General features: G+C 43.1%; 1 protein-coding gene across 1 annotated transcript in view; it reads left to right on the top strand.

Annotated features, from left to right (window-relative positions):
* TSPAN7 (tetraspanin 7) overlaps nt 1–17,890 on the top strand; it is a 100,634-nt gene extending 82,744 nt beyond the window's left edge. The window contains exons 3-8 of the mRNA XM_074149005.1: nt 1,758–1,832; nt 3,285–3,380; nt 5,204–5,359; nt 9,399–9,482; nt 16,000–16,072; nt 16,759–17,890. Of these exons, the coding sequence (XP_074005106.1) occupies nt 1,758–1,832; nt 3,285–3,380; nt 5,204–5,359; nt 9,399–9,482; nt 16,000–16,068 (480 nt within the window). The 3' untranslated portion in view covers nt 16,069–16,072; nt 16,759–17,890. The remainder of the gene's footprint in view (nt 1–1,757; nt 1,833–3,284; nt 3,381–5,203; nt 5,360–9,398; nt 9,483–15,999; nt 16,073–16,758) is intronic.
* The last annotated feature ends 265 nt before the right edge of the window (nt 17,891–18,155 follow it).

Genomic DNA, 18,155 nt, shown 5'->3' with positions numbered 1-18,155 from the left:
CACACCAGCCTTTCTTTTTCTCCTAACATTCACTAGAATAAAACAAGTCAACCCCAGAAAACAAAGCTCTGTATGGTATGTTTGTCCTCATCTCAAAAGCAGCATGGACTTGGCGTACACTAAGCAGAGGTACAGCACCTGTCTCTCAATCCAGTTTAATCTCTCTCCCTATAAGTTTCTCTCTTAGGAGTTTTCCAGCCCACCTTAAAATGCAAAGTAACTATAAGTTAAGCCAACCTATATGATAAACTGTGTTTCTGGGAATATTCAGGAGCAAAATCCTATATGCGTAATGATTTGAAGGGTAGAAATAGAACTTGTGAAGCACTAAGATAGTGGAAAAGGGCTTAACAGTACAACGCATCTCCTGCTACAGTAATTTGGGGCTAATTTTCTGAGGATATGGGACAATTTTTCTCCAGTTTGAACTTGCTCTTAAAAAAAGGACATCTTAAAGAAAGTTAGTTTTCTCAATTGATGGCATAGTAGGGGAGAGGTAGCAGCTGCAGATCGGTCAGCAGGTATATGCTGGTGGCCAGCTGGCATATACCTAACGCTGTCACAGGCAAACTGCTGCAATCTCTTGCTGGTGATGTGCTGTCAGGGCACGTGTAGAGGCTTGTTGGAGTTACTGCAGTCCAGATGGGAAAGGGATAAAGGTGAAAGAAGATCTAAATCCATAGTAATTCAGGCTCTGCTAGGTGCTCCACAAGTCATGTAACTTTTTTCAGGGTATGCCACTTACACTGGCATGTGCTGTTCCAAGCACATGGTTTTATTTTCACTGTACATGTAAGAAGTATTTAAAAAATTTCTTTCTCTCCTGAACAGAATATAGGCAGTGATTTGACAGCTGCATTAATTGTAGAGAATGATTTTTCCGCTTCTCCTGTCACTGTTGTCCTCTCTTCCCTAGCAATCTTCTATTAAAAATAAATTTCCCTCTTTCCACTAAATCCTACTAGGACTGAATTTAATTTAGAATGTTTCCTTTTTTAATTAACTGTTATTTAACACATGGAGAAGAAAGGTAATTTTCCCTCCAGAAGATCAAGACCCAACTTCAAATTTTACCATCCCACTTTGCATTTTTTTCCTTTACCTTATTTTCTTCTGCTTACATGTAATTTTAATAGTTTGTGAGTGTCTACACTGAAAGCTCTGTTTTCAAGGTATATTTAGCTCCGGATCCAAATGCTGCTTCTAAAGCCAAACATGGGCCTTGGCTCAGCAAAGTATTTGAGACATCTGTCTAGTATTACCGTGAGAATATTTCCACATCAGTGAAGTCAGTGGTTCAGTTCATTGATTGGAGAAGCTTCAGGAATTGGGCAGCAAATCCCAGACTAGCAGTGAGACAGATAGACACGCACCAAAACACCTGGAGAAGCCTATTCACTTTAACAGGGTGCCATATAAACATAGAGGGACTGTTTGTACTCCTTATTGCAAGATCAAAGCCTGAGTGACTTGGATCCATCTCTGGCACGTGAGTGTGTTTTAATTTATATGAGAACACTAAGAAATGGTGGAACAGAAGCATCAGAAAACCCAGTAATTAGACAAAACATATCATTTGTGAGTTGTATAAACACGTATAAATAACCTGTGTATTGCCTCCAAAAGACCTTTGGTTTGTTAACATCTTTAAAGAGTGTCCAGAGCAGAAAGTTAAATTTTATGTGATAACTGAGCAGTATCTGTGCTGAGACAAAAGCCTGTCACGTTCTGATTTCCCTTGCCTCCTTCCTTTTCAGTATGCCATGTTCTTGTCCCTGGTGTTCCTGGCTGAGCTAGTGGCTGGCATTTCAGGGTTTGTGTTTCGCCATGAGGTAGGTGGAAATGTGCTGAGTTTGCATATGGCAGTGCCTCCCCGGGCAGGAGCTCCTGAGAAGTTCTCTGGAGTGTGGAGAATGTGTAGGTCGCTGAGCTCAGTGGCTCCATACGCATTTCCAGGGATGTGACTGATGTGCAACAATAACATGTACAGCTCTTAAAAATTGATGCGATTCCAAATGAAGGGATTTAGCCAAAGCTCTTGGCTTCAGCTGCCTGATACTTTACTCTGGAGCTATCAGGTTTTGTGTGTCCATGGTGTAAGATCTTCTTTACTCTTTTACATGTGCTGAGGGCTGCAAAATAGATTAAATACTTTTCTTAAACACAGCTTCTTCAGCCAGGCAAGTACTTGTTTATGAAAGGCAGAGAGCACTTCTGCATCAGACCAGACTCAATGTTTTGTAGATCTTTTTCTTTTTTTTTGCGGGGGGGAGGGAGTGGGATGGGATTTTGTTTCTATCCTGAGAATAAGGAGAGATTAGAAAGAGAGTGAGGTAGGAAACTGGGACAGGAAGAAGCTTTAAAAAAAGATGATGGTCTAGATTTGTAGTAGCACTTCTGCTTTATCCACTGTAATCAGGTCTATCTCTGGCTTTAAGTCCATGGACCTATATGCCATTAGTGCTGAACCAGGACAACCCCAGAGACCCCTCTTGTCTCTTCTCTTTGTATTAAGTGGTTTTCTAGTCTGGTCTTTTGACATGTGATTTCCCTTGCTATAAGCTTTTCTGGTGTCTACCCTTGCAAGTGGTGGATAGGTTTTAATTTGATCCCAAAACACCTGCCCATCTGCTGAGGATTGCCCTTTCATCTGGCCTAATCTGCAGCAGCCTCAGCATCAGGCTGCTGTTCCCTTTAGGGGGAGGCAGTCTTTTATGAAGGCCGCAGCCCAAGTCATCTGCTACCCAACCCCTTTACCACCCAAAGCTCCTTTCCCAGTGATGGCCCTGGCCTTCTCCAGCTGAGAGACCTCTTGTTCTTTACCCAAATGTCTTCAGTGCTGGGGACAAGGACTGCCACCTGGTCAGGGGATTCATGTCTTCTTTTGATGCCACTGGCTTCTGTCACCAAGAAGTTTGCACAAGCTCCAGCTCCCACCAGGCATCTGTGAGCAGAGAGAAGCACGCAGCCTCCTTTAGACTTAGTACTGGAACAAAGTGTTTGGGGAAAAGGCATCAAAGGGTATCTTTCGTATAGGTTAAGTAATTTTCTGTTTTCTAAAGCGTAGCAGTTTGCTGGGGTAGTTTTCTTTCTACATCCGATAGACCCCACTTGAAAAGGAAGAGGAAGCTCTGCCAGCTCTGAACACACTCTTGAAACGAGTGGGAAGGACTAGTTTGGGTGCCCTGTTAGGTTTGGAAATGCATTTGCTTCCTGTGAAAACTGTTTTGGATGTTACGCTTTTCATTGCTCACGTGGGCTGTTTTTTTATCTGCTCCTCATAGATCAAGGATACTTTCCTTAGGACGTATACTGAAGCAATCCAGAATTACAACAAGAACGATGAGCGGAGCCATGCAGTCGATAACGTACAGGAAAGCGTAAGTCTGAAATTGGATATTAAAAATTAATGAATAAAGGAAGACAAAGCATACATTCAGATTCGATCACAGAACATGAAGTGTGAACGGCTCAATCTGCAAGCTGTATATTGCAAGCAGAATTAAAGGCTGGTAAAACTGATTTAAAGAAAAAGTACTTCAACTGGTATGCTTGTCCAAGTTTTAATGAACAAGTTATCTAATAGAGACAGGGCCTGTCCCACTTGCTTTTTGTTGGTCCCAGATCTTGAGTTAGGTTTAGGAGTTTTATCCCTTGAGAACAAGGTGTTGTTGAGGGAATCTGTCAGTAGGATTATGAAATGTTGTAAATTTGAGCTGGATGAGACAGGATTTTATAATCTAGCATCCTGTATCACTGATAAACTGCAGCAGTTCTCTTCACAAGTACCATGCAAAGCTTGCAAAGGCAACCGACTGAATTAAGGGGAGAAACAGAGTGTATATTTTCTCCACTGGAAAAGAAGGTGGACAAATGTGCTGCTGTGGCAGGCAATGAAAGCTGTTCTGTGGCCATGCTGGAGGGGTGGATTAGGTACTCGGTGGAAGAGCCTTTCTGACCTGCAAGGTGCAGTGGCAGGGCAACGGGAGGTTGCCTTGCCTTCCAGCAGGGCACAGGGCATGAGCAAATGCCACAGCATGGCCAAAATAACCACAGGTGCCAACCACATGGGACCAAGTCCACCAACTACAACAAAGCTATAACATTCATATTTAAATTCCCCCAGGAAGCTATGCCTTAGCAAGAAGCTATCCTCACAGCTCACAATACATTCTGTGAACCAATTTGCTTTTCATATGATTCTAACTTGCTGAACAGCTGAAATTTTAATGTAATTGTATTGATGACTTCTAGATCTTCCTTAGAAATTACAACTGTTATGTAGGGCCCCTCAGCGTGTTTGAAACTGTGCCTGTAACTAACCTGGCTGCTCTGGGTTAGCAGATCACTGCACTGACCTAAACTGAGTATATTCTGCTGTCAAAGTGTCTGTTTGCCTAATGTTAACCCTTAGTTTGAATTTCTGATTCCTTGGAGTTGCTGAACTAAATACTTCTGAGTAACTGTCCGGTGTTTCTGTTGTAGCAAAATGTTCTTTTAATCTGTAGATCTCTTTTCACAGGAACTGCATTTATAAACCCTTTTCATGCAGAGAATTTAGCGCATACTCCGTATCTTTGGAGTAGCTTAGCATCTAGAGCAGAATATCCTTCCAAACTTACAGTTTTTCAGCTGATTTCATACACACACTCTATGAACTTATGGTCTCCTTCTATTCATGGTATAGTGAATTTTCCTAGAAATTATCTTGGTGAGTTAGAGAGGCTTGCTTAACCTTAGCAATTTGTAGTACTTTGACCCTGTATGTGTTACATGTAATACTGTGTGATGCTTTGGGGGTTTTAAGCCATTTTTCTTGACCACATTGTGAGGCTCTGTCTTGAATTTCCAGGATCATCTTTAAATGAATAAATAAATAAGCAAAGGAAGGAAACAAATGAAAAAAACCCAACAGGCCTTCAATTAAGAAAGATGGCTTTATGGTTTGACCTTTGGCAAATTTACAAGTAATAACTCTTCTCATAACATACCTTTTTCTTAGTAGGTCATCAGCTCCCATCTTCTGTAAATGACATTCCAGATACTTTTGTGATAAATGGGGCAAGGGATGTAACTGCTTTTCAAAACTGGAGATATTCCGCTTTTATTTTGATCATGAGTTATTTTTAAGTGGGCAGTGATGATCCTGTACTAGTTTTAATTCTGGTTCGTTTGTTTTGAATCTGCCTCTTATTCCTCGTAGCTGAGCTGCTGCGGCATTCAGAGCTACACCAACTGGAGCACCAGCCCTTACTTCTTCAAACACGGCATCCCTACAAGCTGTTGCATGAACTCCAGTGACTGTAATACTCAGGATCTGCGCAACATGACCGTGGCTGCCACTAAAGTAAACCAGAAGGTACCAGTAACGTTGTGCCAGAGGCAGTTGTTACAAAACCACCCAGTACATCAGCGGAGCATAAGACTGCTTACAGTTGCTTTTTGTTTCAAATGGTTGGTCGATAACGTGTATTGGGCTGGAGTGATGGTAAGGGCAGGCTTTGCCCCATGCTTGCTTCCAGATTCTTTAAGCTGACCTTTCTCACGTGACCAGCTGTAGTGACACTTCTGATGAGGAAGGGGATTTGTTCCCCTTGCTCACGGCAGAGGTTGAGGTACACACGCAGGCAGCACTGGCACAAGTGGCACGCGTGCTCCGTGCTCTGAACGTGGTGGGTTTTTGTTGAGGACAAAGACGAAGCTAGGTGGAGGAAAGCGTACTCTTGCTTATGTTCAGGCAGTAATTTCAGTGCCAGAGCCTAACTGTCATCCCAACCAGAGAAAACACAGATCGTGGACAACAAGCATTGTGCTTTACTGGTACATTTACAGTGACTCTTAAGAAGATCTTTGAACATGTGCTGCTGCGAGCGTAGTGCAGCCAAAGTGACCCTTCCCCAGGGGTCACCTGAAGGAGCAGGCTGGGAAAAGGTTGAGAAAGAACGTTGGGAAAACAGAAAGAAAAGGAATAATTGGAGAATAAAAATACAGAAAACAGAAGGAAAGGGAAGAATAAAGAGAAAATAATGCAGCATATATAGCAGACACTGCACTGCAGAAATACAACTCAAGTTACTGCTTTAAGTACTAGTTCATCATCAATTCTTTCTTTCTCAGTTGAGATTTGCAAGAGAGGCAACAGGCAGTTTGTTGGAATGATATTGTGGCCAAATCACCAAGCTAAGTTGCAGCATAGCTTAGTCACTTAAGGATTATTTTCTGTTCTGTTTTTGTTTTCAGAGCTGAATTTAAAAAAAGAAATTAAGGTTCTGAGTAGATAACTAGGGAAATACAGAAATGCGGCTGTCTTTTTCACCTCAGTCACCTGTGAATCAGGAGGTTGGAGAGCTGGCTGAGCCCAGCCTGAAATATCTTTCTTAGTAAACCAGTCAAGTGGACAACATTTTCTAGCATGTATTTAAAAAAAAGATACTAGAGGATTATTTTCCACTAAGCCTTTTTTTTTTTTTCTGTAATAGTTTAATGACGGCCACTCATTGCAGACATCTGTGGAACATTAGTGACGTCCATCTGTTACGAAACTCAGTCGCCACCAGCGAAGTAATCTTGTTGCAGGGTTGCATGAGTATAAAGGATGAGCTGCTCCATTCAGTTGCTCTTTGTGAACTTGTAGTAACTTCCTGGTTTTGTAGAAGGGGAGAGAAGGTGAGAGGCAGGATGGGGTGGATCTAGGGGATGTGCCTTCAACCCCTGCAGACAAAGTGCCTCCTGGGCAGCCCATCCTGAGCTCCTGCTTCTGCCCACCTTCCCAGCCAGAAAGCTTTCTGGTGTGACTGGCACTCTACTAGCAGGTCCCACCTTTTCAGTTCTGGATGGTCACACACTCTGAACCTTTCCTGGCTGTGTAACTGAGCAGGTGCTGTTTGCATTCCCAGCACCGATCTGGTGTTTCTCCAAAGTGCAGAGCTTGCACACACAAATCCCTGTCCACTTGTGAGTTCCTCTTGGGAAAGGATGCCTGCAAAACTGTAGGAAACAGCTGAGGGATAAATGAGCTTGTGCTAGTTGGGGGCTAGTAACTCACTTCCAGCCGTGCTTGCTCCTAAGCATCTCTTCTGCAAATGCACAACTTGCCTGACAGAAGAGAAGTGCTGATTTCTCAGGAAGCAGTTGACTTAATTAATTGATTTGGTTACCTAGGGGAAGTTTGAATGTCCTGTGACATCTGAAAAATTGCATCCCATTTTCTCAGATAGCCTTTTGTAATCAAAGGTTGTAAAGATTTCTGTTTAGCAGTTGAGAGATCTCGGAGTTGTCCCAAACGTTGGAACAAGGTGGGTTGTTTCTGAAAGGGGCATGGGAATAAAAAGCAAGCAGGAGGAAATGTTGTGTGGCCCTGTGCTTTCACTTCAGATAGGAAGCAGGCATCATTGCCTCCGACCCACCCTTGCTCATCTTGGAAATAGGCACTTTGTTCTGAGTGTGTTGGAGAAAAAGGAAAATACATATTGTCTGTGTTGTGGAAGACCCATGTTACCGTTCCTGTGGATAAGTATATTTGGAATACTTCTTTTTGGTGGAACATGCAAAACTATCAGTAAGACGAGTTCTCGATGAGCTTATCAAATTACTAGCAGTTTCTGAGGACTAACGATGAATTATCCAAAGAGGATTAAACTAATGATCTAATTGCAGGACTAAAAGACAAAAGTCCTGGATTTTCTTTGCCAACTCTGCCACTAACTTGCTTAGTGACCTCGGGTAAATCATTTAGTCTCTCTCTCTGTTTCTTCATCTCAGATGGGACTAATACCTAACTTTAAAAGCTGTCATTAGGATTAGCTAATTAGTGTTCATACAGTGCTTTTAATCTTCAGAGCTCATTACCAACGAACCTCAAGAACTACTTCTCTCTAAAATCTTAATAAAGGAACAGATGTGTGGAGTCAAGAATGATCGGATACTTGCTAAATTGTCACTTCTGTCTTCTGAATCACCACCCAGATGTGCGCTCACAGTGGTTTACATACTTCTGTACTCTGTATGCAACTCTTGGGTGCTACTTGCACTCTGACTCCGTGCATAGTGAGGACTGAGCAATTAAGCCGTATTTATGCAATGTACTTCAGGAAACAGATTATTGTGATTGGGAAAACACAGCCTTCAAATGAGGAGAGCGATCAAAACTCTCTCACTTGCATGGTTTTTTAACGAGATCTTCTGTCTCCCTCAAATTACCGTTGCTGTTAGATGTTGCGTCTCTTGAAGGCTGTTGAACAGAACAGATTTCAGAAGAGCTGGGAGAACATTAAGCCATGTCAGAATGAAAGCGCTGCTTGAAAAATCTAATCTCATTTCATAACATGTAAGACACACACAACGATAGTTGCTTGATGTGTTAAATAAGCAAGCTTGAATCTGGCATACTGTACAGTGTTGTAAGATGTAATTAAGGTAATATGTACACTTAAACATTTCAGAACTGAATTACAGCTGTGCTAGTCCTCAGCTACTATTAGGTTTACCACTTCATTACTCTCAGGATTAAATAAAATGTCTTCTGATATTATAAAAGAGGTTAAAGAAATGATACAATTTAGTTCATGAATGGCCTGTCTCTAACAAAGGACATGATCCTTTCCTTCTAGCTGTTATTGTTTACAAGCATCTAATGCTCTGAAGTCATGTAGAGAGTTCCTAAAGCATTTGCAGAAGTGGGGGGGAGTGTGGATAGAAGGGGGAATGCAGAGACAATTCTTTCTTATGGGACCAGAGTCCAAACTGGGGAGAGGAACTTCTGTTTTTTCCAAATTCTGATAATAATAACATTAAATAAAATGCCTTGGGACTGACTTTACACTAAGAGTGGTGTTGGTCTTTTGAGGACACATGGCAAAAGGGGCAAAGAGGTGGCTTTAGATTGGGTGGGCAGATAGGCTAGTAATGAAAGAAAAAAATAGACATTATCCTTTTTTTTCTTCAAGTTTTGCATCACTTTTTTAGATTCATTTAGACACCACAAACTAGGAAGGATAATTTCAAATGCTTTTTTGAGGGGTAGAGCAGGTGAGGGGAAAAAACTTGGCGAAAATTGTCATACTGTGGGGGGCATCTCAAAAAGGCCTACCCAGGACAAGGGCAGAAATACGTGTGAATCTTCTGGCCCCAGTGTGGGCTGTGAATTGAGGCATGAGGAAGCAAGTCAGCTGACGGGGTCAGGGTCCGAGCTAGAGAGAGAAAATTGGGTTTGGGGAGCAAACTACTTTTGCCACCACTTTACATCATTCACTTACAACTGCTATTAAATAAAAAGGTGACATTGTTGGAAATCACAGCAAAAATATTATCTATCCAAGTTCATTTTAAATGAGAAATTTGTATGTATGCATTTCTGGCAGGGAAGGTTGATAGAAGGAATGATTGTGTTTGTTTTCCAGGGCTGTTATGACTTGGTGACCAGTTTTATGGAGACAAATATGGGAATCATAGCTGGAGTGGCTTTTGGGATTGCGTTCTCACAGGTAAGTGCATAAGTGCTTGCCTTCCCCCACCTTTTTCTCCTCTCTGTTTTTCTTTACCCAGACTTCAAGGAAGGAAGGATTATGGAAAGGGACTGAACTCAGCATGCTCATTAGTCCTGAGGTCATCTGTTCATTGATTTTCTTTTTTTCAACTTAAATGAAGTTTCTCCTTGGGAATATCAGTTACGGCTGAGCTAATGACTAGCTCAAGGAAAACAACTTGTCCCTCCACTGGGTCAAATAGAGGTTAACCCAATAAGACATTGGCTTAAATGGAGCATAAACAGCTAAGAAGACAAATAGCGTATCCATTGTTTGGATAGGCTTCTATCTTCTAAGCGCTCTTAGAGTTTCTTCAAGGAGTCTAGAATTCAAATAAGAAAGTACCTTCAGGCCTCCCCATCCAGGACCTGGAGCCCAAAGGGGGCACCTGGTTTTGGTGACCAGTTTTATTTCTTTTTTTTCCTTTTAACACTGAAGACTGAGAAGAGATCTGCCAAAATCAGATTATTAAACCAATTCCTTGCCTGCACCAAAAGGAGTCTGGCATGGGAGGGACCAGAGGAGAGCTAAGAAGGTGTTTGGTGCTCCCTGATGTTCAAACTGCCTTTACCTAGATAGGAGTTGAGGAGACTAAGGGTCTAGTCAGAATCTTGAGATCAAGAAGGGGCAGGAAAACACCTGCGTCTTCGAACAAGCTGCTCCTTTATGCTAGTCACTTTGTGTGTGATGGCGAGGACTCTCCTGGAAACGTGCAAAAATGAGAGAGAGGGAAACATGGGTAATACAGAAGTGCTTGTGGAATGTTTCAGCAAAAACGCGGAGCAATTTGTATGACGCCTGAACCACTTCTACCTGAGAGGCAATCTGCCTTCCTTCTGTGGAGAGTGCATAGTACAACTGTCGTATTCTAAAATAATCATGCAACTTTCAGTTGCTTCATTCACACAATATTAAAAATCTGGGTCCTCAGGCAGCACTGAAAATATGAATATATCTGTTGAATGACTTATGTTTACCCAGTGGTTGGAAAAAATGAGGAAAAAATTATTTGACTTCTTCTTGAAATTCATTAATTCAATTAGCAAGCTGTAGGTTTACACTGTGTTGCGCTGGAAACAAATGATTTGCCAGTGCTGTTGCCAGTGATGGGCAAGTGAATTAACAGGAGGGCTGTGGCTGCCCTCTTGCCCCTGCTGCCCCACGTGGTCAGCCTGTGCTTGGCTGACCCTCTCTGGGGTTTAATTTGCTCAGCAGTTACAGTGGCCTCCAGGTTCTTCAGAGTAAATGCTCCCAAGCTGTGTGGAAAATGGCCACCACGTCCTCTCAGTCAAGGTATGCACAACCCAAGGGAGCCCTAAAACTGTTTGGGCTCAGACCAGTTGACTGCCCTGCCTTGGGCACATCTGGAAACCTGATGCCTTGTAGCCTAGGTGCTAGATGTAAGAAGCCCGTGATTTGGCCTGTCAGCCTCTTTGTTGTGGGCGTAAATACTGGCTCACCTGCCAGCCACCGAGAGCATATGTGTGGGTCTCAGGTCTTGAGGATCCAGAAGTGGTGAAACCACCAGTCTGGAGCTGTTGGTGTATGGAGCAGGGGCAGTTTTGTTTTGTGGTGTTTTTTTTAATAGGCTATTCTAGTTTTTCTTGAGTGGTCACGGTTGTCTTCATACTCTTCTCCAACTCTCTTGATTATGACTTGATTACTGCTATAGGACTCTGAGCTCTTAGTTCAGTCCAGTTCAGTTTCTAGACAGCCAGAAGGCTATAAAGCGTCTTCTAAAATGCCTGATGTAAAAGCGTCCAAAAGAAAAATGGGATGAGTAGAATTTTACAATTCATATGCTGCTGAGGCAAACCCCTCAGGCAGGACCAATGCTACCTGGAAGACTTCAATCGGTGTATTGTACGTAGGATAGAAAAAGCAGAGTCTCATCTTGCCTGAAAGTTGTCTGCAGTCGGGAAGGGGACTGTAGGAAGGGCGCAAGCTGGAACTGTTAGTAGTTAGGCACATGCCAGGGTCTTTACTCTAGGTCATCAGTTGTTTGAGAGCTGGGTACAGGGGGAAGGCGGGCGGGCAGAGCGTGGTCCCTGCAACGGGAGCCCTTTGGCACAAGGCGAGATTATCGTGACCGGCGGCAGGCGGCGCGGGGAGAGGAGGAGGGAAGGCACTTTGCTGCTGTGGCTCCGAGTGAAAACCAAAGTATGTTTTGCTGTGGTGTTGGCAGCTCGCGCTGCTGCCAGCTGGGGATGTCCCTCCCCTGCCTAAGCGCAAGGAGTCTCTGGCACTCCGAACGGGTACCCAGCTGCTTGGGGTGTCTGCGAATGTGTGAACAGGGAAAGAGAGGGGTTGCGGGGGAGAAAAATGCAGCTCTCCTGGGATGCAAAGAATAGAAGGTGGCCAGTTATAATTTACTGCCTAATCTGTTTTGCTGGACCCAATTAGGGACGGCGTTTACAAATTGATTTCAGGTTAACCGTGGCTGGCAGTAATGCCAGGCAGTGCTCCAGCTGTAGGCGAGGTTTCGCTCTTCCTACTGAGAATAGCTTTAATCTAAATAAAAGACAAATTAGATCATGTTGCTCTTCTACAGTAAAACATGCTCAAGGGCCTTTCCTTCACATGATTTGTTAGGTGTTGACTAGCATGGGGAATGTGCTGATTCCCAGAAATAGGGAAAGTTGAGGTAATGGCATTGCACATCTTACGGGCCTGGCACAGACCTCCCAATCGGAGTCAGTTTTAAAAAACACTGCTGTGTTGCTGACATTGTCTGCACTGCTCCTTGGGTTTGAAATAATAGTAATAAAATACAATTTGATTGTTTTTGGAATCAGATGCCAATGCTGACTTCCAGCTGGAATAATTTCAGTTTAGCAGGTGCTCTTCAGAGCAGCAAAGTGATCACTGCGTTGTGCCCGACGGAGAATAAAATTCTGCGAGCAGCATAGATGATGAAGAGTTTTGCCTAGATAAAACTGCAGCACAGGCGTTGGCTTAAGGGGGCACAAGAGGCAGAGTTGGAGGGGCAGGGGGGAGTTATAGATTGTGGTTGCATTAGAGTCCTTGACTACGGGAGTCTCAGTGCAGTGTTCAGGCCAAATTATACCTTTTGTACTGAAGGACTGGAAGTCAGGCATGTTCCTGAGCACACACAGTTCCCATCATTTGAAGATGTGTTCTCATGCGGCTAAAGTCTCTCCCTACGGTGCAGCATCCACCTGCCTTCTTTACTGTTAAGGTTAACGTGAGTAGCCTCTGCCTGACTGTAGACACACTTCTGGTGCAGCTATCATCCACCTTGTCTGCTGCAGCTCCTGTCTGAGTATAGGGGGGCTGAGACTTGACTTTAGCACAGGATTACACCTCAGTCACCCCTTGCATCAGGGTTGGGGAGTGGGATCCAATATGTGACTTGAAATCTAATATAAGACTAAATTCTATTGCTTCTAAATACTAATCACTGTGGATTCAGCATTGAGATAGGACCTGTGCCAGAGGCATACCACGGCACAGGAGGCTGACTCAGGTAAGTGATTTGTGACATGGAAAATTTGCTGTCTTCTGAAATAGAGGCAGAGAACCTGGATGCTTGGAGATATGCATATTGCAAATATGGCAAGGTAAATCATTGAACTAAACAATTATTCCTGATGGATAAAAAAATCTGGTTTTACCTTGCCTGATCCACTGATGAATTCCCAGTTAGTTCAAAACATTTCTATTTATAGACATTCTGTCAAAAAATGGGAAAAGGTGAAGATACCAAGACCCAAAATAAAATGGAAATTCAAATTGCAGTTCAGTCTCTCTTCAGTATAATAAGATGTAATAAATATGTCATGCAGGACAGCTTCCAGTCAAGGTTAACTCCTGCAAAATAACTATATTAAAAAGCCAGTTATCATGTTTGTGATGGGAGATAAGATGGTTAGGAAGTTGCTGTGGATGGATTTCAGTGGTCAGATCTGAGATATGCATGAGATGACTGCTGGAAACCATGGAGAGGTGAACAATACGTGCACTGTGTGCTGCTCTCTGGAATGAGCTTTGGCCAGCAGGGTGGTAGTAAAGAAGACACACCTGAGGGATATGGGTTTCCCAGTGCTCTAAAGCCAAATAATTTGTCAGCAGTTTTAAGTTTCCTGCAGCAAGACCAGAGGTACCAAGACAAAATCTCGGTTCTCTATGTACTAGTTCAGAGGACCAAGATAATCTTAGAAAAAGGAGAAGAAAAAGGGAAAGTGAGAGAGAATACTTATGCAGAACCAAGTCTGGCATCTTAGCACTCAAAAAAACTGGGACCATTAAAAAAAATAATAAGTGGATGAAAGTTGAGATGGGGCACTTGAGAGACAATGGGAGCAAAGGGAAATGAAGGCAACTTCTAGCAGCTGGTTTCTTTGAGGTTATCCTTTTATGCCAGTTCTCTGGTTTTTCAAAGGAGCTGTGGGGACCTGCTGTGCAATAGGATAAGGGGCTTCCTCCCATCTGAAGAGCAGAGGTTGCAAGTGATCAAGCAAATGCAGAGAACAAGGTGGGGTGGAGAGCGCTCATTTGTGGTTCACAGACTGGGAGCCTCTAACCTGATTTAAATGCTGAGGACTGTAGTTGTGACTGTAATGAAAGAGCACCGTGAGGAAAATTCAGCAACTTAATACAGTATTGCCTCTTCTTGGCTACAGGAGGGACTGTGCTCTTGTGGTCAAATATGGAAGTCTAGACACCTTGGAAAATATATGTTTTTATATGTGTTCAAAGTACTTCTAAGATATTTATTATAGCTCTGTTGTGTCCTGATAATAGCTAGAAATGCTGTATAAAATGTGTTTGCAGTGGCTCAAAATGCATGGCATTATTTTTGAAATATAGAAGTTTAATATTATGGTACTGTAACCACTTAAATGCATAAACCAGCACATGGTCAGAGCAAGAATTAATAAGTGGGCCAAAGATCAGAAGGATACGTTCATGTGTAACCTTCCATTTGTCTTACCAGTGACTTGAGTAAATCAAAACATTGTCACATGCCTGCAAATGCTACAAAGCTTAGACACACTGTTATTAGAAGAATCCCTAATTGAAGGTAGCTGGGGAGGTCTGCTATAGCTGAAGGAGGAGAGAAAAGCCCATGGGTCTTTGTATGGGCTGCAGCATCTTTCCCCTTGTAAACCTGATATGAGCAGCAGAATGTGGCTGGGAACAATGGTGGCCGTAATCTGGGTGCTCATAATGGGAAATAATAGGTACCTTGTGGCACAGGCATTAAAGAAAGAAAAAAAACCCAAAACTTGAATGTACATATGTTCTGGCAAATGAAGTGCGTCCTGACCAGAAACTTGACATCTTAGGGGCAGAAAACAGTTTATCTGGATTTGAGGTACCCTGGTTTGGTCTTGCTCTGGGCTGATGCTAGCCCAAATCAAGCAATTGGCTGGTAGAGAAGATGTATATTTCAATGATGATCGCATTAACAAGGAGGTGTGACGGTCTAGGGGAAAGGACATGCAATCCCAAGCGTGAAATAGAAGGAGCCAGTTTGGACGAGCAGCCATCCAGGCATTACCTACGCATGTTCTGCGGGGTCCGAGGGAGTTCTGCTGCTGCCAAAAGGTTGTGATTCCCCTCCTTAAGCACTGCTTCCTTCCGATGTGCAGGAGGAGACAGGCGGAGGTGGGCCCCACTGAAGCCGGAGCATCTGTGGCAGCCCGGAGCCAAGTCCAGGGAAGGCTGGTCCGTCTGCAGAGACGGCCCTCTCGCCTCAGCCCCGTAGCTGGGGATGAGCTGTAACAGTCTGGATATGCTCATGGGTTAATTAATTGACCAATCCAAATGAGAAAAGCGAGGTTGAATTATTTATAGTATATTAACGCTGTTGGCACATGCAGGAAACGCTAACAAACTGCAATAGGCAAAACGTTGAAATGACTGAGTGCTTATTGACGAGTGGAAGCCAGGGATCTGTTTTCAATAATCTGAGTGACAGCCAAGGGAATAATGAAAGACTTCTTTTTTATTTATTTCCAGATTTATAACACTCATTTCTCTGGTGCTGCATCATTTGTAAAGAAAGCATAACCACTCCAGGGCATTGGGAAGCTTTTCCCCAGCACGCTGCTAACAAAGTTAAGGGGGCCACCAGCTCCCGATGGTGGTGGGTGGTAGAGAGGGACTCAGGTGGAGCTTGTGAGTGATCTGCAGCTGGTAGAGTGCTGATACCCCCGCCAGTTTACCCCTCCACCTCTGACTTGGCCAGGCAATGACAATGGGTTTGGAAAGCAGTACAAAGCTGTGCTGTCGATCAAATAAATAAGCTCTGGTAACAATCAAGAGGAAGATCCGAGGAAGAAAGATGGGAGATCTTAATGTTGTTTTTCTGATTAGAGTGACCCTTAGAATAGGGAATAAATATATTGTGTATAGTAACTCCAGAACATGAAATCTTTGCTCTCCATGGCCTCTCTTTTGCTCTGAGTTCATTTTAATTTAACTTCACTTCTATTTTTGTCTGGAACAGTTGATTGGGATGCTGCTGGCATGCTGTCTGTCTCGGTTTATTACTGCTAACCAGTACGAGATGGTGTAACAAGGTGAGCTTTCCCCGCTTCCTATGAGGTATGCTATATATGCTGCCCTATATTGTCATGGCCCTGCTGCTTCCGCTGAAGATAGTGGGCAAGTTTTAGATGCTCAGCATGTTCATGGAGAATTGAGTCTTCCCACGGGATTCTTTGCTTTGGGATTTTCATCCCAATATTCTATCTGGTGAAAAGAAAAAAAAGGGGGGGAAGAGGGGGAACATACTGTTGAATGAGAGCCGAAGAAGGACTCTTTGTCAGGAAGTGTAGTGACAGGACGAGGGGTAATGGTTTTAAATTGGAAGAGGGGAGATTTAGATTAGATATTAGGATGAAATTCTTTACTGTGAGGGTGGTGAGGCACTGGAACAGGTTTCCCAGGGAAGTTGTGGATGCCCCATCCCTGGAAGTGTTCAAGGCCAGGCTGGATGGGGCTTTGAGCAACCTGCTCTAGTGGAGGTGTCCCTGCCCATGGCAGGGGGGTTGGAACTCGATGATCTTTAAGGTCCCTTCCAACTCTAACCATTCTATGATTCTATTATATGAATATTATATATTATTATATTTATATATATTCTATTATATGAATATTTTGTCATTTGGACCTTCTTCTTGAAAAGGGAGGGCAAAATATTCATCACGCGTGCTGTTAGCAACCAAAGCAACCCACTTCTTTTCTTTTATCCTCCCCGACGCAGTCTTTCCGGAGCGCGAAGTCCAGAGCCTGTCTCAAGATCAGGAGCTGCAGAATTGGAGAAAGACTGAAACGAATGTTATAGCACACACACTGTCTCTCGCACGCACGCACACCCACACCCCCACAAGCAAGCACGTGCGCGCGCGCACACTCGCACCCCACATCCCGAACTCTTGTCCCATGCGTAGTGTACCATTCTGTGAAGTACCGCGGTGCCACCGAGAGTCAGCCGGGTCCCCTCGGCCTCCGGACCCAGACCCCCATCCCCGCGGCTCGGCGTAGGACGGCACCGTATGTATGTTCTTGGTCACGCAGTAGTTGCATCGTAAGTTAACAAAGGTAATTCATTAACAGCATTGATCGGGCTGTGCATGTAGTGACTGGAGGGCATAATTAGCCTTTCACCATGGTTAATAAGTGTTGCACACGTTCATATAAACCGGTATATGAAATATATATTCTTTTGGGTTTATCTTAATTTCCTGTTTTGTTTATTGCTTTACTAAGGTTTTCATCCTTTCCCCCTTCTCTGCGCCTGCCCCCCCTTCCCCAAAGACAAAGGAATCAGTAACATAACATAAAGATACTTGAAAACGATGTTAAAATGTTGTGCTTGAAGGGAACCGTTATTCCTGATGTTCTTCTACATCTTTGATTCTTACTCAGTGTTGTATGCCTAGTGCGTATCCCGGTAGGCTTTGTCTAGTGCATTTTGCCTCTGAACCTGATCCTGTGTAATACTGTTATTAAGCTGTGTTGTTGCTTACTGTGAAGGCAGGATTTTTGCTTCCTTTATTTTTATTAGGTAGTTATGAACTAATTGAACTGTGCTGTACTGCGGCCTTCATACTTTTTTCCTGTTCTTTCTTTTTTTCTTTCTTTTTGCATTGGGGTTGCAGCCACCAAATACATTGTTGAATCAAATCGAAATAAAAACACACACACACACAAAAAAAAAATCACAAAAAAAAAAACAGGCATATGAAATATTTTTGGGGGAAAGCAAAAGTTTAAAATCTTTTTAAAAAAATAGGACTTTTTTAATAATGCCTCTGTCTAGCATGCCAACGAGAATGCATTGATATTGTGAGTATTTGTGATATACGTATTAATAAATGGAACCATTACAGATTTCTAGCTGCTTCCTTTTCGTTTTTCAGTCATAACAAAACTCTTTCAAGGGGGGAAGTGAACATGAAACACAAGTGCACAGCTTGGAGTGACGTGTCTTTATGCATATTTTAGCAACTAACTTGCTTGCGACAGAAAAATGTTACTACCCTGGGAAAAAAAGAGAAAGAGCTGGAATTGTTTCAAAAGTCCTAGAAAACCTTCCACAGCTGCTTTCACCACGTGACAAATACATACCCTCTGCTTTGCCATTTTTCTGCTTGTGAC

Source organism: Numenius arquata, chromosome 1 (genome assembly GCF_964106895.1).
Source record: "Numenius arquata chromosome 1, bNumArq3.hap1.1, whole genome shotgun sequence".
NCBI lineage: Eukaryota > Metazoa > Chordata > Aves > Charadriiformes > Scolopacidae > Numenius > Numenius arquata.
This window is presented reverse-complemented; position numbering and strand designations above follow the sequence as displayed.